At 29.4% G+C, this 20868-nt stretch overlaps 1 protein-coding gene across 1 annotated transcript in view; it reads right to left on the bottom strand.

Annotated features, from left to right (window-relative positions):
• Positions 1-20868, bottom strand: part of LOC111627072 — a 54908-nt gene that overhangs the window by 15108 nt on the left and 18932 nt on the right. The window contains exons 3-7 of the mRNA XM_023370627.1: positions 14159-14294; positions 9942-10075; positions 6844-7086; positions 4556-4691; positions 340-473 (exon numbers count right to left, since the gene is read on the bottom strand). Of these exons, the coding sequence (XP_023226395.1) occupies positions 340-473; positions 4556-4691; positions 6844-7086; positions 9942-10075; positions 14159-14294 (783 nt within the window). The remainder of the gene's footprint in view (positions 1-339; positions 474-4555; positions 4692-6843; positions 7087-9941; positions 10076-14158; positions 14295-20868) is intronic.

Genomic DNA, 20868 nt, shown 5'->3' with positions numbered 1-20868 from the left:
ATAAATGGAAGTTCACTAATGAAAGAGAATTTGTCACGAATTGAAGTAATCAAACGTGAAAAATGTTCGCGGAGGGAAATGCGATAGATAGATACTTTTACTATGTTGTTCAACGAGTTTTCAAATTTAATCTCATTTGATTCGTGAATTAAATAACGTCAAATATGAATTTGCATCGAATGAACTCTTCTAATTAATTGTTTCGGAACTATGGAATGTTTCATTTTCAAAAAGGGAAGATGGCCTCTCGATGAACGCTTTACTAATTTTTAATAACTTACTGTCTTTATCTTTATTCTTAATATTGATAATAAAAAAACAGAAAGAATCTATTCTTACCTCTTGGTCATCAACTAACCATTTCAGGGTGGATACAGGTTTGGACGGAATTGAAGTACATGTTACGTTGAGTACGTCACCTACTTGGTAACGAGAAACGATTCCGTCAATTGTAGGAAGTTCTTTGGGCATTACTGCGAAGGAAAAAAAAAAACAGTAAAACACTTTTAAAATATCACTCGATACGTGCATTTAAGCAATAGTTTTGTTATGCATGCATACAACGTTATCCCAATGGAATATAGAGCGTCAGCATATTTCTTTTATTTTTTGTTTTATCTGATATTGAATCGCCCTATAACCGCACAGCTAACCGCAGAAAGGATGGTTAATTTAGCAAAGTGCCTAGGTGATGAAAAGCCACTATTCGAAAGAGACATAGCGAACAAAACGTCTCGACTCACCTGACAAGCCACAGATCTTGGTCAGTAAATGGCACGGTCAATTGTAGGCAATGTTCCACGATATTTAGTATCTTTGAGTGAATAATTACCAATGGTAAATTAACAGGAGTAATAACAATGAGTCTTTGAAGTAAACTGTGCCTGTTTGAAACCGCAGAGATAACAAGCAACACAGACAAAATGCTATCAATCGGCATAAATCGCTAGCGATTTTATAGCAATTGAAAAAAGGGAGAGGTTTTTCTTTTAAAATTAAATTATCTATTCAAAGATATTTAAAATTACGACAAAATTTACATTTCACATTTATTTAAAATGTGGTTTAAAATCTATTAAAAGTTGTAAGTTGTTTGTCTGTGTCAGTGTAGAAATCCAATCTGTAACACCTGTACTGTACAGTACATTAAATCAGTAGATTTGCGAATAGAGAGGATTTTTGTGGTGGATAAGACATTCTTCAAAAAATGCTTTAGCCATTTTTTTAAAAAAAATTTTTTACAATATCTCAGCTTGTCAACAATCAATGACAGACATGTTTGTCAGCTTATGCGTCTCAATTGCTCAGCAAGTGACAAAAAGGAATCGCTGTCTGACATGGAACAAAGTGACAATACTTTGTTTGTTTGACGTCTTCTTACATATGTATAGATCGGAAGGTTATCGATTAGATAGTTCCCCATGGGATTCTTCCGAAATTGAACCATTCTTTGGGACTTTTCCAAGCATCTTGCCACTAAGAGTTAGCATTCAAAAGATTACTTTCCAGATTTTTGATCGAAATGAATAACGCATCTCAATTATTTACAGATAGTCCACAATCCGATAATTCGTAAACGGGAAAAAAATCTTGCAACTGAATATTAATATCTAATTTTCAGAAAGTGTTTTATTTCATTTTTTGTTTAAAAGAATTTTTTTTCCCTTCTAACTACCAGACGTGATCAATATTTCAAGACAAAACCATATAGGTTGATAGATAAGTGTTCAATGTCTCCAACGAAACAAATTTCGTTGTGAGAGGCAGCAAAAATCGGGGAAAAAATAATGAAATAATAATAATAATTTATATTTTTATGTAATTTTCAAAGTATTTTTCTTGATACGAAAAATAAAATTCTTATATCGAAATTACATTAATAAAATTCTGGAAAATCTTGTATTTATTTTGTTTATTAAAAGTTTAGTTTGAGTAAAAAAATAAAAATAAATAAATGTAGTGAAGGTATTTTTATTTTTAAACTGCACAAATTATATTGTAAATTCGATTTTATACAGAAAATTGTTATCCAGAAGAGAATATAGTTAATGATCTTCGTGAAGCATTTTTCTTGTAAATTTTTGGTCGTTTCAGCAGATCGGAAAAGACTCTGGCAACAATAGAACCGACAATTTACTAAATTGCTCAATTAAGTATAAAGGGACAATTGTTGAAATATAAAATGTCTCGGAATTCGATCCGATTTGAGCTCTTTAGCGCATCTCGCGCTTTCATGCTAATTTCCTAAACATTTCTCTTCCACTTGGCGCAATCAATAATTCAACAATAGAAGAGAAAAAAACTGCATCTGTTTTTTAGTTGCTTTTTGTTGGTATATCTGGAATATTTACTATGTAAATACACCTTGACAGGTGTCTAATGAACCAGATCCTAAACAGTAACTCTAGCTATTGCATTGTCTTTATTTACCGATCGCGAAAACTTTCGACGTTTCCTGTAGTTAGTTAAATAAAATCCGAACTTTTATACCTGGAAGGAATTACTCTATTATTATTTTTTCCCCTTATCCTTCAGAAACGATCGCTGCTTTGCGTCAGATGTATGTAACAAAACGAAACTGTACTGGCATTTCTCTTAAACACCGCCAATCCAAATAATTGTTAAAAATCAGCCAAAGGCCAAATTCCAACGATTTTTTAAGAAACAAAATGCTGAAGACGACAACATCCAAAGACCTTTTATTTTTCTTTAACAATAGCTAAACCAATTGACTTATCGAGTTCAATACGCCGGATTTATTGATAACAATGAGGAGAGCAGGACTATATCATGAACTGAGATGCAAGGTTGGTGTTACGCATCTAACAATTATAGTTGCTTTCGATATCCCCTAGATCTATTGGAAACCAACTATTTTCTTTCTGATCTTGTTAAAGGAAATAAAAGAGCTCGTAGTTTTCCCGCTTCCACCGGGGAATAAAAATCAATATGAATCAATTTAACAAAAAGTATTCCTATGTCACTCGACCACTAGCCAATGAGCGGTTACCGTACAAAGATTATCTAAAATTACACCAGATAGAAATAGTTGCATTATATTTATATGTTGAAACTATCAATAAATAATTAGAAAAAAAAAGATAAAAAAGAAGAGGGAGGTTTTACTGTCATGTTTATCCAGGTGCCATATTCGTCACCTTTAATTACGTGTACGCGATCGGACTAAAGTCTGCCAGCTACGAGTTTATTTTTGTAATGGAATCTTACTTAATAGGATCTAGTCTATCCTGACGTCTTTATTGAAGTTGGAAGGCCAACAGCCATTCAGGTATTGGCTTCGGCTGAGATGTATTGTGAATATTTCATTGGACAGGCTCGCTCACGACCAAAAGGAAGTGGTACCCGCACTAACAATAAAAAAGAAATTTGTCCTAATGCTTTCTATCCAACTAGTAGATAGCGTAGAGATGTGGGCACACATTGACTAACTTTAATCATTCTAACTATAGAACTGAAAAGGTTTATGTCTGTACAAACTCGCATCAGTTTTTCAACCGTTAAACAAAAATAATAAATTATCAAGCGGGAATAAATATTATAACTGCAGCGCAGATTTCGTCACCGCCAGACATAAAAATTGCAAGAAAGGTAATGCAAGCGCTATATAAGTCTCTTAAAACTCGCTCTGCCGATCACTCCAGTGTCTCCGAAACATAACTTTTTGTCTTATAGTCAAAAACATTGAATGATATCTTCGGACGAAAACTTCGACTGGTATATTAAAGAGTGAAATTTGATAGGTTATGCTCCGGATATAATTCGTCCATTGTGTGGCCGGATGGATGAATAATGTAAGAGAAACTTTTGCTACCAAAAATCGCGGCACTAAATGAGAAAGGTAAAAAAAGTGATCGGCAATCGGATATCGGACTTTCACCAACGAAATGTCTGTAGGCGTATTTCAGTGTAACAGAACTTCAAACAATGTTAGTGGAGTTTGTTTCGACGATGCTTGCCTTCGAGAACAGATCGATGGTTGAATGTTGTCTCAAACAAGCAATTACGAAACGACGAAACGTCTTTAGAATTGGATCCGGTTTATTAATGAATTTTCTACTCATAATATACCTTCAATTGCTATTTTAACGAATACATATTTTTTTATTTTTATTTTTAAAAATTTACATTTCCGAAACGGAATGACATATTGAATAAACACTATTAAATTTCGGTATTATTTTGGAAAATAAATTTAATCTAGGATTCAATTACCGAGATCGATGTTGTTTCTATTGGAACATAAGTCGCTCGTGCATATTCTGAATACAAAACGATAAGGTTAATGCAGAAATGCAGCAGGAACACCAACACTCTTGATCGATGTTAGGCTATTACGTCAGACGATCTGGTGTTAGAAGATAATATTGTGCAGCAAGTATTCAACTTCGAAGTAAGAAAAAATAAAAAATAAAAAAAAATAAAAAATAAAACAAAGAATGCGCCCTTTGTTTATAAATTTAAATAAGCGCATTTTCTCGAATGTTGTACAAAAATGTTGAAACAATTGATATAAATAACTCACATTTTCACTCACCGTACACACGCAAATCCTCCTCGGCTTTGACAGTCTTGAATAAAGGTGCTTCTGTAGATACCTCGCATGCGTATGTTCCTTCCGTATTTAAATCTGTTCTGTACAAGTACACGTAACTCTCGTTGGACTGCGATAGCTGATAAAAGAACAAATTAACTATATTTTTTCACTGTCACGTTCGTTCTCAATTATAAACATAATTTTTAATTTTTGCTAGTTTCGTAGCGGTCGTACAACTAGACGTAAATCTATCCAAAAATATTTACGGCCTTAATGTCTTAGTAACTAGGCAAAACTAGTTACATTATCCGAAGAGAGAGACTCGCATGACCTAGATAGTCACCCTCTAATGGAAAAGACAACTTATTTAGCCAGGGTGCAATTGTGCTTGTTAGGTGCAATTATACCTTTTTCCATTGCAGCGAAATAGTAAATTTTAATTCGAAAAGAGTCTCTTAGGATAGATAATGAGTTATATACCTTATTAAGACAATATTTGATTCGTTTCCCCTTCTACCTTTATTTTTCAATTGTTACCTGATTGAAAGCTGATTTCTAATAAACGTTACCATTTATCTTTATATCTAATCGAAACTGGGCAGATAAAGTAAGAAGGCATTAAAGGATTTTTCTTAACTAGTGTTTATTGGTACACTATTAGATCAATGGCACCATTTCACCACTTGCACTCTTACCAACCTACAGATGAATTCTCCAGTCTTAATTTCTTCTTCTAAATATGATATATCACTTTTATAAAAGTTATAAATGCTATCTGCACGATTAATCACATTTTATCCCTAGTTTATGACCTTTATTATTTATTATTCAATTATAAATTATTCGCAGCTTCGAAATTATTAAATTAGTCATAANATTTATTAAATTAATAATAAAAATATCTTAAATTTTCTTAGATTATCAATAAAGTCGCATCGTTCTCTGTAGAAAAATTTCGCTTAGATACACAATAATTAATTTTTATAAGCAAGAAAATTGTATAGACTAACTTATGTTTACTTTACTTTAAAAATTAACTAAATGAAATTTAAAACTGTTATTAATTTTCATAATTTAAATCAATATGCTTTCATGAAAATTGTTATTTGGATACAGGCGAATATAAATTATGTATTGGACATTAAATAGACAATATAAATTTTCTAGAAAATTAATTTTATAAAATCATAATCAAAATAAAAGATTTTACATTTTGTAATTTTGTTAACTAGCAAAATGAGTCGAATGATTGTGGAATTACGTGTTTCATTGAATGAATCTCATGGGATGCAAGCAATTTGACATCCGTTCAGAAGTTTCTTGTTGTAAATTGGTTCAGTAATTATAGATCCTTTGCTATTGTTACGGATTAATGCTTAATTGTGTAAATTATAATACATTAAAGAAAAATCACTTATTAATTATAATAAAATTAAACTTAATGATAAAGTTTTAACAAAGATAATTCTCGTTTATAAAAAATTTATATGTAAATGAAGTGAAACGTGATTGAAAAAGAGTTTTTTTTTTAATTAGTGAATTTTTAATCAATGATAAAGACGTGTAAAGATTGCATAATTTAGTATAAAATTTATAAATATTTTATAAGAAATTTTATTTAAAAAGCATAAATATTGTTACAAGATTGTCTATTTTCAACGATTTGTCAATGGATAAACTCTACTCGAGAAAAAAAATAAAAAAAGTAATAATGTTTCTTAGCAAATCCATTACGTTATTAAAGAAAAACAATATGTTAGAAGTATTAAGATTAATTACTCTAGTGCAAAAAGTCAATTTTGCGAAATTAAATTTTTCTGCAGGTAGTGTGTGTGTGTGTATATATATATATATATATAGGCTACACTCAAACTTTTAATAATAACATTTTAATTGAAAAAAAAATAAATATATTGTCATAAAATTGTCATCGAGTCATGTTTAATAATAGAAACAATCTGATACTCGCGTAAAAAATATATTTATGTATATTTTTTTCAAGTTTAGATAGTAAAAATAATAATAAAGGCTGAAAAAATTTTTTCTTAGTTATTAGAATATATTTCAATTATCCTGATGTATTCGGCATTAAACTGATGAAGATAAATTTTTTCCCCTTGTAGAAGTAGAGAAAATTTTTATATTTGTTAAGTAGACGGCAGAAACTGATATTAAAAAATGAAGTAATCATCATGTATATTATTGAAGTAATTATTATCTATATCGTAAAAAAGTTTCGGAAACTCTTACAGAATTTGCAATTAGTGTCTAAACGAGATATTATATTAATTCAAGGCAGATGAGCATTTATAGTTACCATTCTGGACAGGCTTTCTAGATCCTCTTTCTCTTATAACGAGCTCTTCGCTGCTACTAGAATATATTAACGCTAAAGATGCTTTGCAGTGCAGCTTCATCACTCCTCGACGAAAATGGCGATGATCTAAGACTAAAGTCAGACGAATTCTAGAACTCTGTAAACCATCCGGATGACGTAGGATTGGATAGCGGGTTTCGAAATTGGGATTTACCTGAAGTAAAAATACTAGACTTTAAACTTTATAAATAGTTAAGAGATTTGAAGCATAGATGTGTATAATTTATCTAAATGGCAGAAATCGGAACACCTGTCTTTCGAATAAATACAAATTACATGTGTTAGAGATGTCACTGGAAAGAGAGGGACGAGGCGCACGTGATAAATGGAATAGGGAAAGAAGATGCTATTAGCGTTGTCAAGAGAGTCTGGGTGGATCGCAAGAGAGAAGTAAATGTAGTGGGATGTTTATAACATCATTTAAAATTGACGTTTCTAAACTGTATTAATTACACTTTCAATTGATGTTAAAACTACATTCTCCTTTTGTTGTCCGAAGCAATTAGTATTACCGTTTTGTTGGGACAAATTATAAAAGAGAATAACTTGGTCATTTCTTTCCATCTGCACGTATCGGAGGTAGATGGAATGTTAAACAAACTCTAACTCCCTATCTCGAGCCAATAGGAATTCGTAAAAGATTTCCGATGCATTGTGCCTCATAGTGATTCCAGTAGAATACAATTATTGGTGAGAGGAGCGATGTAATGACAATAGGAAGGAATCGTTCCTAATTACAGTTGACCATCCCACTGGATTCGTTTTCCTCCAGCGGCTTAAGCTAACTCAACTACACCAGAGTTGTCGTCTCCATATACTCTGCATCATACTCCTTATATTATTTTTATGCTTTTCTCCCTTTTCCATCCACAATCCCCTTGTCGATAAACTATGCTGATTATAATAAACTCTATGTTTATATTCAATGAAAGCTGAATAATTATATTAGCAACTAACTAAGAAACATTCCTTACTTCTTGCTAATTTCATTTTTATAAACCAAACTTTTTCATTTAACCACTCTTACCTTCAATTTATATAACTTTTATACTTTATATAAACTTATATATATTTAAAATGTCTTAAATTACACATTTTAAACGAATTTTATCTCTGAAACTGAAGCTAATTTAAATTTTTATAGTGAAATTATTCCATTTTTAAAAATTAATTTCACTCATATAATATTTTTAAAAAATTTTCTTCACGAGCTTAAAAGAATAAATTAAGATTTTATTTTTAGTTTTTAATTGAATTTTATTTATGTAACTGAAAGTAATTTATCATCTTATCAAATGCATTCATGTAATTTAAACAATTTTGATTCCTCATTAATCTCATTTATATACAGCAAAGAAAATTAAAGAGGAATCAAAACTACAAAATCTTAAATTCTTATTAATTTCAATTGTATAATTAGACAATTTTACTTAATTATAAGATACATTTTAATTCGTTTCATATTATTAATTAAATTTTATTTTAATTAATGATCAATTTACTTCCTATTTAATTAAAAATATTTTATTTCCTGATAACATTTTTATACGATCAGATTTATTTTTTTTGTGTGATCCGAAACAATATTGATTTATTTTTAGATGACCTTACTATATTTATACGTTCAGATTTTCATATGATATATTGATACCGAATTCAATTTTACAGAACTTAAGATATAGGAGGATTACAGAAACCATAATTCTCAATAAAAGTAATAAAAAAAGTTAACTGCTGATCCAGACGTTCAAATTTTTATTCGACAAAAAAGAAATAACACGATATTATTTAAATATCAGATAAGAAAAATCTTAAAAAGAAAAAATATATATAGAAAATTTATTTTTGAAAATATAAAAATAATATATGTATATATCTGTATATTTTCTTTATGTAAAACAATGAAATACTCGCAATAAAAATTTGATACCATCTCACAATACGATACTGTCAATAAATATCTGACATTATCAAAATATCACAACAAAATCCTATTTTACTTCGCTCTTTTCCTCTTAGGCAAAATAAATATAAAATAAAAAAAAAAGAGAAAAAGAGGAAGAAAGGGAAGAAACCAGACTGTATTTTTTATACTTATTTAATTTTGTATTACTTTTTGAAACAACTGCTTTGTTTAATTTACAGCTGGAGTATTAAAAAAAAGGCTGATTAAAATGAAAAAAAGGCATCTCAAGAAATCATTCATTTTCTCAAATTATTGACTTTAGTCAATTTAAGACGGGGAATAAAATCGAAAACAGATTAATTTAGAGTTTAACGTTACTTTTTTTTTACGGTTTTTATTGTTATTTTTCTATACTAAGTACAAAAACTATATAAATAAGCTACTGATGAATATTTAACAGTTTCTAAGTAACCTAGATCAATTAAACGTGTAGTCTCTTCTCAACTCTTTAATAAAAAGAAGAGGAGAAGAAATAAAATAAAAAGTTTCTCGAAAACCTACGCTAAAATTCGATTTTCCAGAAATCTCATTAGACCGTTTCGTATATAAAATTTAAACGTGCCTATGTGATAATATGTAATTAAAACGTAAAATTTAAGTAAATCATGCATATGTTATAATCGGTTTGGAGATCCTTGATTAAGTTACAAAACAATCCGATGATAATCGAATATTTTCAACAATACATCTGACATTTTCATCTAATAAATGGAAGTTCACTAATGAAAGAGAATTTGTCACGAATTGAAGTAATCAAACGTGAAAAATGTTCGCGGAGGGAAATGCGATAGATAGATACTTTTACTATGTTGTTCAACGAGTTTTCAAATTTAATCTCATTTGATTCGTGAATTAAATAACGTCAAATATGAATTTGCATCGAATGAACTCTTCTAATTAATTGTTTCGGAACTATGGAATGTTTCATTTTCAAAAAGGGAAGATGGCCTCTCGATGAACGCTTTACTAATTTTTAATAACTTACTGTCTTTATCTTTATTCTTAATATTGATAATAAAAAAACAGAAAGAATCTATTCTTACCTCTTGGTCATCAACTAACCATTTCAGGGTGGATACAGGTTTGGACGGAATTGAAGTACATGTTACGTTGAGTACGTCACCTACTTGGTAACGAGAAACGATTCCGTCAATTGTAGGAAGTTCTTTGGGCATTACTGCGAAGGAAAAAAAAAACAGTAAAACACTTTTAAAATATCACTCGATACGTGCATTTAAGCAATAGTTTTGTTATGCATGCATACAACGTTATCCCAATGGAATATAGAGCGTCAGCATATTTCTTTTATTTTTTGTTTTATCTGATATTGAATCGCCCTATAACCGCACAGCTAACCGCAGAAAGGATGGTTAATTTAGCAAAGTGCCTAGGTGATGAAAAGCCACTATTCGAAAGAGACATAGCGAACAAAACGTCTCGACTCACCTGACAAGCCACAGATCTTGGTCAGTAAATGGCACGGTCAATTGTAGGCAATGTTCCACGATATTTAGTATCTTTGAGTGAATAATTACCAATGGTAAATTAACAGGAGTAATAACAATGAGTCTTTGAAGTAAACTGTGCCTGTTTGAAACCGCAGAGATAACAAGCAACACAGACAAAATGCTATCAATCGGCATAAATCGCTAGCGATTTTATAGCAATTGAAAAAAGGGAAAGGTTTTTCTTTTAAAATTAAATTATCTATTCAAAGATATTTAAAATTACGACAAAATTTACATTTCACATTTATTTAAAATGTGGTTTAAAATCTATTAAAAGTTGTAAGTTGTTTGTCTGTGTCAGTGTAGAAATCCAATCTGTAACACCTGTACTGTACAGTACATTAAATCAGTAGATTTGCGAATAGAGAGGATTTTTGTGGTGGATAAGACATTCTTCAAAAAATGCTTTAGCCATTTTTTTAAAAAAAATTTTTTACAATATCTCAGCTTGTCAACAATCAATGACAGACATGTTTGTCAGCTTATGCGTCTCAATTGCTCAGCAAGTGACAAAAAGGAATCGCTGTCTGACATGGAACAAAGTGACAATACTTTGTTTGTTTGACGTCTTCTTACATATGTATAGATCGGAAGGTTATCGATTAGATAGTTCCCCATGGGATTCTTCCGAAATTGAACCATTCTTTGGGACTTTTCCAAGCATCTTGCCACTAAGAGTTAGCATTCAAAAGATTACTTTCCAGATTTTTGATCGAAATGAATAACGCATCTCAATTATTTACAGATAGTCCACAATCCGATAATTCGTAAACGGGAAAAAAATCTTGCAACTGAATATTAATATCTAATTTTCAGAAAGTGTTTTATTTCATTTTTTGTTTAAAAGAATTTTTTTTCCCTTCTAACTACCAGACGTGATCAATATTTCAAGACAAAACCATATAGGTTGATAGATAAGTGTTCAATGTCTCCAACGAAACAAATTTCGTTGTGAGAGGCAGCAAAAATCGGGGAAAAAATAATGAAATAATAATAATAATTTATATTTTTATGTAATTTTCAAAGTATTTTTCTTGATACGAAAAATAAAATTCTTATATCGAAATTACATTAATAAAATTCTGGAAAATCTTGTATTTATTTTGTTTATTAAAAGTTTAGTTTGAGTAAAAAAATAAAAATAAATAAATGTAGTGAAGGTATTTTTATTTTTAAACTGCACAAATTATATTGTAAATTCGATTTTATACAGAAAATTGTTATCCAGAAGAGAATATAGTTAATGATCTTCGTGAAGCATTTTTCTTGTAAATTTTTGGTCGTTTCAGCAGATCGGAAAAGACTCTGGCAACAATAGAACCGACAATTTACTAAATTGCTCAATTAAGTATAAAGGGACAATTGTTGAAATATAAAATGTCTCGGAATTCGATCCGATTTGAGCTCTTTAGCGCATCTCGCGCTTTCATGCTAATTTCCTAAACATTTCTCTTCCACTTGGCGCAATCAATAATTCAACAATAGAAGAGAAAAAAACTGCATCTGTTTTTTAGTTGCTTTTTGTTGGTATATCTGGAATATTTACTATGTAAATACACCTTGACAGGTGTCTAATGAACCAGATCCTAAACAGTAACTCTAGCTATTGCATTGTCTTTATTTACCGATCGCGAAAACTTTCGACGTTTCCTGTAGTTAGTTAAATAAAATCCGAACTTTTATACCTGGAAGGAATTACTCTATTATTATTTTTTCCCCTTATCCTTCAGAAACGATCGCTGCTTTGCGTCAGATGTATGTAACAAAACGAAACTGTACTGGCATTTCTCTTAAACACCGCCAATCCAAATAATTGTTAAAAATCAGCCAAAGGCCAAATTCCAACGATTTTTTAAGAAACAAAATGCTGAAGACGACAACATCCAAAGACCTTTTATTTTTCTTTAACAATAGCTAAACCAATTGACTTATCGAGTTCAATACGCCGGATTTATTGATAACAATGAGGAGAGCAGGACTATATCATGAACTGAGATGCAAGGTTGGTGTTACGCATCTAACAATTATAGTTGCTTTCGATATCCCCTAGATCTATTGGAAACCAACTATTTTCTTTCTGATCTTGTTAAAGGAAATAAAAGAGCTCGTAGTTTTCCCGCTTCCACCGGGGAATAAAAATCAATATGAATCAATTTAACAAAAAGTATTCCTATGTCACTCGACCACTAGCCAATGAGCGGTTACCGTACAAAGATTATCTAAAATTACACCAGATAGAAATAGTTGCATTATATTTATATGTTGAAACTATCAATAAATAATTAGAAAAAAAAAGATAAAAAAGAAGAGGGAGGTTTTACTGTCATGTTTATCCAGGTGCCATATTCGTCACCTTTAATTACGTGTACGCGATCGGACTAAAGTCTGCCAGCTACGAGTTTATTTTTGTAATGGAATCTTACTTAATAGGATCTAGTCTATCCTGACGTCTTTATTGAAGTTGGAAGGCCAACAGCCATTCAGGTATTGGCTTCGGCTGAGATGTATTGTGAATATTTCATTGGACAGGCTCGCTCACGACCAAAAGGAAGTGGTACCCGCACTAACAATAAAAAAGAAATTTGTCCTAATGCTTTCTATCCAACTAGTAGATAGCGTAGAGATGTGGGCACACATTGACTAACTTTAATCATTCTAACTATAGAACTGAAAAGGTTTATGTCTGTACAAACTCGCATCAGTTTTTCAACCGTTAAACAAAAATAATAAATTATCAAGCGGGAATAAATATTATAACTGCAGCGCAGATTTCGTCACCGCCAGACATAAAAATTGCAAGAAAGGTAATGCAAGCGCTATATAAGTCTCTTAAAACTCGCTCTGCCGATCACTCCAGTGTCTCCGAAACATAACTTTTTGTCTTATAGTCAAAAACATTGAATGATATCTTCGGACGAAAACTTCGACTGGTATATTAAAGAGTGAAATTTGATAGGTTATGCTCCGGATATAATTCGTCCATTGTGTGGCCGGATGGATGAATAATGTAAGAGAAACTTTTGCTACCAAAAATCGCGGCACTAAATGAGAAAGGTAAAAAAAGTGATCGGCAATCGGATATCGGACTTTCACCAACGAAATGTCTGTAGGCGTATTTCAGTGTAACAGAACTTCAAACAATGTTAGTGGAGTTTGTTTCGACGATGCTTGCCTTCGAGAACAGATCGATGGTTGAATGTTGTCTCAAACAAGCAATTACGAAACGACGAAACGTCTTTAGAATTGGATCCGGTTTATTAATGAATTTTCTACTCATAATATACCTTCAATTGCTATTTTAACGAATACATATTTTTTTTTATTTTTATTTTTAAAAATTTACATTTCCGAAACGGAATGACATATTGAATAAACACTATTAAATTTCGGTATTATTTTGGAAAATAAATTTAATCTAGGATTCAATTACCGAGATCGATGTTGTTTCTATTGGAACATAAGTCGCTCGTGCATATTCTGAATACAAAACGATAAGGTTAATGCAGAAATGCAGCAGGAACACCAACACTCTTGATCGATGTTAGGCTATTACGTCAGACGATCTGGTGTTAGAAGATAATATTGTGCAGCAAGTATTCAACTTCGAAGTAAGAAAAAATAAAAAATAAAAAAAAATAAAAAATAAAACAAAGAATGCGCCCTTTGTTTATAAATTTAAATAAGCGCATTTTCTCGAATGTTGTACAAAAATGTTGAAACAATTGATATAAATAACTCACATTTTCACTCACCGTACACACGCAAATCCTCCTCGGCTTTGACAGTCTTGAATAAAGGTGCTTCTGTAGATACCTCGCATGCGTATGTTCCTTCCGTATTTAAATCTGTTCTGTACAAGTACACGTAACTCTCGTTGGACTGCGATAGCTGATAAAAGAACAAATTAACTATATTTTTTCACTGTCACGTTCGTTCTCAATTATAAACATAATTTTTAATTTTTGCTAGTTTCGTAGCGGTCGTACAACTAGACGTAAATCTATCCAAAAATATTTACGGCCTTAATGTCTTAGTAACTAGGCAAAACTAGTTACATTATCCGAAGAGAGAGACTCGCATGACCTAGATAGTCACCCTCTAATGGAAAAGACAACTTATTTAGCCAGGGTGCAATTGTGCTTGTTAGGTGCAATTATACCTTTTTCCATTGCAGCGAAATAGTAAATTTTAATTCGAAAAGAGTCTCTTAGGATAGATAATGAGTTATATACCTTATTAAGACAATATTTGATTCGTTTCCCCTTCTACCTTTATTTTTCAATTGTTACCTGATTGAAAGCTGATTTCTAATAAACGTTACCATTTATCTTTATATCTAATCGAAACTGGGCAGATAAAGTAAGAAGGCATTAAAGGATTTTTCTTAACTAGTGTTTATTGGTACACTATTAGATCAATGGCACCATTTCACCACTTGCACTCTTACCAACCTACAGATGAATTCTCCAGTCTTAATTTCTTCTTCTAAATATGATATATCACTTTTATAAAAGTTATAAATGCTATCTGCACGATTAATCACATTTTATCCCTAGTTTATGACCTTTATTATTTATTATTCAATTATAAATTATTCGCAGCTTCGAAATTATTAAATTAGTCATAATTCTAGGCATATATATTTTATTTTCATTAAATATAACTTACGTAAAATTCTAAAAATAATAAATTTTTATTATTTAATATTTGTTTTAAAAAATTTGAATAATCTATTAAATGAAATCGTGACTAAATGCAATTATATTGATAAGATTTATATATTTTACATGACGTACAATTTTCCTTTGGGACAGTTTTTTTTACATATTCCGTATAAATATATCATTTTTTTATCAATATAAATAATATTATTATTTCCTTGAGAGACAAATTGCCTATTATTGAATACTGTATAACATTTTAATGAAATTCAAGTAACTATTTTAAAAATATAGGCTATATATGTTTATAATAAACATTAAGTAAAAATATATGGTTATATTTCTCTATTAAATAAAAGGAAAGTATCGAATTTTTAAAAGAAACAAACAATTTCGTCCTTTACAGTGAACTTTAATAAGATCGTTATATTCCTGCTCTTTCCTATGACCTTTACGGAAACTTCCATAATTTAGACCAAATTATCTCTAAGTTCAGTGCACATGCTACTTATACATTAAATAACTTCAGATTACTTTATAGAAGAACCGCACCGTACGAACTGTACAGTACATCACATAACGATGTCTTATATACATATATACATAGATATATAAGTTATGTATGTATTTTTTTTAAAAGTATATTCAGTATATTCAGCAATCGGAACCTTTTTCAAAAATTTAAGAAGATATTTTCTAACTCGTTTTGAGTGCCGTTAAACTAACTGATGCTAAAATTTAAAAAAGTTTTTCTCTTTTTTTTTTCTTTAAATTCGCGTACCGAAGAGATGCATTCCATAAATTTGCAACATCTTCTGACGATTTCAAAATGCGGCCGTTTCTTTTACTTCTTTTTTTTTATATTTTTTATTTTTTTGTTAGAATCTTTTTTTTCCAGGAAGCATGATAGCAATCGGTATGCAGATACAGAATGGCCTTATTGTATTTACAGTAGAGGAAAAACAAAAAAGGCGAGTGCAATTCTCAAAGTAATCCCGGATATATACAAAATCGAATTTTTTTTTTAAAATTTATTTTTGCATTATCACTTTAAAAAAAAATTAAAAAGCGTCAATTTTAAATTATAAAAAACTACGAAAATTGTTGATAGTTATTTCAAAAATAAAATATTTTTATTTGTATCTATCTAAGTTGATAAATAGATAGATTCAGTGGCAAAATCGCCTGAGGCATCTCTGTATTTATCTAAAGAACATTATACCTAAAGCTAACTGGAAAAGTAATATTATATCTACAGCTAACTGGAGCACTAACGGTACACCAAGAGTTAATGTGGAAAACTAACATTGCACCTAAAGCTAACTGGATAACTAACATTACACCTACACCTGAACTAATATTAGTCCTCGAGCTAACTGAAGAAATAGAATTTTATCGACAGCTAATTAATGAATTAAGAGTATGTCTAGTGACTAGTGTTAATTGAAAATTATAATTAAACATAGACAAAATTTTAGCTATAATTTAATTCAAATTATTGCTTTATTTTAATTAAGCAATAATTTAGCAATTATTTTAAGAAATTATATTAATTTATACTTTATACTATTTAAAAAAAACCTGAAATGCCTTAAGAAACTAACATGACACCTGGAGATAATTCCTTTCCAGATGTTTTCCTGTGATATAATTAGAAAATGCTATACGTCTGTGGGTAATTGAAAAACTAAGATTTAAAATTATGACTAGTACTATTATTATATCTAAGAAAACTGAGATAACATAAAGTCTGCATCTATAACTTACATAATTAGAGAGGTAATGGATATATGAAGCTGTAAAAATAAAATTATTTTACATTTACAGTTAAATAAACTAAGTACTATTGAAACTTATCGGCAGATTTAATATTACGGTAATAATAAGTTAGATCCTACTTGAAAATGAAAAGCAGAATTATAACTTAAGACAAAGTGGAAAATTAATACCAAGCAATATAAGGAAATAATGAAAAATTAGTAGTTTTAGTGGTAAAATTATGCGTAAATTAATTTTATATCTAAATTTAAATTATAAATGTTTATGTAGAAAGTTCATTTAATATTTAGAATAAACGGAGAAACAAGGATCAATCCAGTTCGTTCTTTAGAATTTCAATATTAAAAAGTTGAGAAAAATTAAGTTAACGTTTAAATATATTACAACAAACTACGTTATTACATTTAGTTCAACTTCTTAATTGAAAAAAAAGAAAAGAAATTATTATTAAAACTAGCAAAAGTAATCTCTCCGCCTCTGTTTAGAATTGGAGAGATTAGCAAAAAGGTTGTGTAAAAATAAAAGAAAAGAGCACAAGTTGGAACAAAACCGAAATCAACTGCTACGTACCAGTACATTTTTTCATTTTTGTGATAAACCAAGGCCTTCTATCACGTAAAAGTCTGCATTCTTTCTTTCAGCCAAAAAGAAATTATAAAAGTTGATTTCCTATATGTTGCTGTTCTGTCGTTCAATTTCTTGTTGACCAATTTTGATTTTCGAGAAAAAAGATTCTAAAGCAATTAATTTATTAATGAAATTAATCTTTTTATTAAAACTGAAGCAAAAGTTATCTGAATATTTATCTATCAAATTATTAAATTTTGTGTTTTTCCCCCTTTTATCCTGAGCACTAATTACTGAAAGAATATTAATTTGCTCGATCTTTTTACATACGTATAGGCATAATCAGACAAAAATTGAAAGAATAATTGGATATTATCTGCAAAAAGGGAAAAAATTAACATTCCTTACGTACTGTAGTAATTTAAAAGACTTTAATCATCAATTTAACTGACATTTTAGTTGAACTGATAATTTTCTATTCCGGTCGCTCTTAGATTAGTCATTTCGTAAACGATGAAGACATTTAGAGAGAAACACAGAGGAACAAAAAGAGAATAGTGTAATTTCCAGGCCAGATGTCATCCCCGGAGGAAACTACTTTAATAGAGATAGAAGAAAACTGACGATAAAAACCTTTATGGTTTAAGAGAAGAATATAAATCGTTCTTAAAATACTACCGTTTCTATAGGTTTTAAATTATTATCCTATCCCTCTCTCCCTCCTTGACAGATTTATAGTCAGATCGTATTTAATATTCTTGAAAATTATTCTAATTATTATTTTATCCTAAATATAATTAATTAAATCTAGCGGCGAAATTTTTCTTTGCCAATTTTATTTATTAGTAAAAATCCACTTAGCCGCCCCGGTAAAAATACATTAATTTTTCTAAAAGAAAATGCGACTTATTCTCTTAACTAATTAATTTCTAAATGCGGCTATACGTTCGATGTAATTTATACTTTTTAATAATAAATTTATTAATAATAAAACAGCTATAAAATATTTATTCATTTTTTTTCTTCTTTAAATCGGAGCAAAGATAAGAATATTTCTGCCTCTCTTCTACAAGAGATGGAAACTTTCAAGCTAAGAAAAGAATTTTCGAAAGCTCTTACTAAAATTCAATTAATAACTAAAAAGTTTCGAGGAAATATATTATTATTTTTTAATTTTCATTAGTTTATAGTCAAAGGTTTTCGTGCTTATAAAAATGGAAGCGTTTTGCATCTACTAAAACTTCTTATTTTCTCTCTTAATGTTTGATAATATATAAATTGACGAAAATCGTAAAAAGTAAATCCAGTTAGATGATGGTTTTACATATATTAATCATCAATTATCTTAATAGAAAGAAGGTGTTAAATTTACTTTGATTAAGGTTGCAGTTTGAGTTAACATCTCTTTCTTAATGGAGACAAATAGCACTTGAGATATCGTTTGTGGTACACAATTGCAACATCTGGAACAAGTCTTGGAGTCATTTCAAAGAGAATGTTAAGCCAAGTGCCTCTTCTTTGTATCCCACAGATCTGTTTCCTTTCCTTCTTTAGCTATTAATGATTTTCTAGGAAAATTACACTCGCATACATTTTAATTTATTAAAAAACTTTTTACTTAACATAAAAATTATCTTTTATGACGATTACAAAAGAAATAGTGGCTTTAAAAATACTTATTTCTTAATTCAAAACTTCTTAAGATGTGTGTGGGTTAAGTAGGCTAAAATATAACATTATTATTATTATTATTTTCTACAATAGTCAGTATCTCTAAATAACTAATTAATTTTTTATGGCTGCAAATGATAATAAATACCGTATTAAATATTTCTTGTTGTATAATATATAGTACACAGATTCAAATATTTACTGCATGGATACTAGGCTATATAATATTTCTTATTAAAATTATTGAAGCAAAATAATTTTATATCCTACAACAATTCATTCATCATGGTTTCAAAAAAAAGTACAGCAATAAGAAAATAATGAAGGATAATTCAATTCTATAGCATAATAAAGATAATAAGCTGATTAAATTCTATTGAAATTATATTGATAGATAACGAGAAACATGTTTATTTTTAATAGAAAACTATAGTTTATATAAAGCGTAAAAATACAGATATGTTGTATAAAAAAGTATTAAGATGCATTTTAATTTTATATTGTATATTTTGTAGCTATTGAATATATTAAATGTAATTTGAAAAAAAAAAACATTATATTTACAGAAAATTTAATTGAATGGAGATTTTAATATAATTCAAAGATTCTTAAGAGGATTTTAGTGCAAGAATATTAGCACATAATGTACTCTAATCTTATATTCCATAGTCTATAATCAATGAATATAGCCTTATAATAAATTAAATTCAGTTTATGTAGCATTTCCAAATCGTTATTGTCATATTTCCCGATGTTCCTGACAATAGAGTTAACATAGCTTCTGTAATTAGCAGTAGATTAATTTTTGCATCTAGTCTATATCTATGTCTCTAGCTAAATGAACCTTATTAAACGATTCCATAGATTATGGATCATGTTCAGTTTCATCGATGGCAAACGCTAATTTGTAGATATTTCTCTAAATGTGTTAGCAGCTGTACTTAATAACCCGATTCTCTATACATTCCATTATTATCAACCTCATTTCCCAAACAATTTGCTTCAATACATTCAATAATTTAGAATCTCAAAGCATCAGTAAAATGAAGGTAAAACTAAAGAGCAAGAAAGTTGTTTTCTAACAACTAGCAATCTTCTAAATTTTCTTAACAAACTGATAGAAAATAACAAACGAAAAGTAATCTAAACACAACAAAGATAGACTTTGTTTGTCTTCTGGTTTGGTAATACTCGAGTAGAACTCAATAGAATTTGGTGGTAATTACAAAATAAAGAAAATTAATTATAAAAGAAAACAATTCGCTTAAAGTTTTGTTTCTTATTTATTTATTTACTGAACATTTTTTTTTCTATTTTAATTTTATATTTTTATTCTTAGTAAAACAGTTTTAAAACAAATCCAGGAATTTTAAAATTTGCTGCGTTTTATATTATGTAGATGGTACAAACAAGCAATCTTCGTCAGCACTTCTGACACGAAACAATCAGCATGTTAATTAAACCATCCCATCACCTATTCACATTCTTAATGACTGCATTCAAATTATTGTCTTCATTTCCATTCTAGAACAAAACTTCAAACAGAAAAATGTCTTCGTGTCACAATTGAAGCAAACCAAAATGTTCTTTAAATGAATTTTTATATTTGAAATTTTTATCCTGTTAAATATTTCTCGCCAAAATAATTGCTAAAAATCTCTTTTGCATATATTTAAAATTTTAATAAATGTAAACTATTTATTATTCTATTAACATATTTAAGAATTCTCAAGGATGGGCGCATTTTAGCTGCTTTAAAACGTTGAAAAGTTGTCGATATTAAT

This window comes from Centruroides sculpturatus, unplaced genomic scaffold (assembly GCF_000671375.1).
Source record: "Centruroides sculpturatus isolate CEXI.00-Female unplaced genomic scaffold, Cexi_2.0 scaffold473, whole genome shotgun sequence".
In the NCBI taxonomy this organism is placed as follows: domain Eukaryota; kingdom Metazoa; phylum Arthropoda; class Arachnida; order Scorpiones; family Buthidae; genus Centruroides; species Centruroides sculpturatus.
The sequence above is the reverse complement of the archived record's forward strand: the minus strand, read 5'-3'. Positions and strand labels throughout refer to the sequence as shown.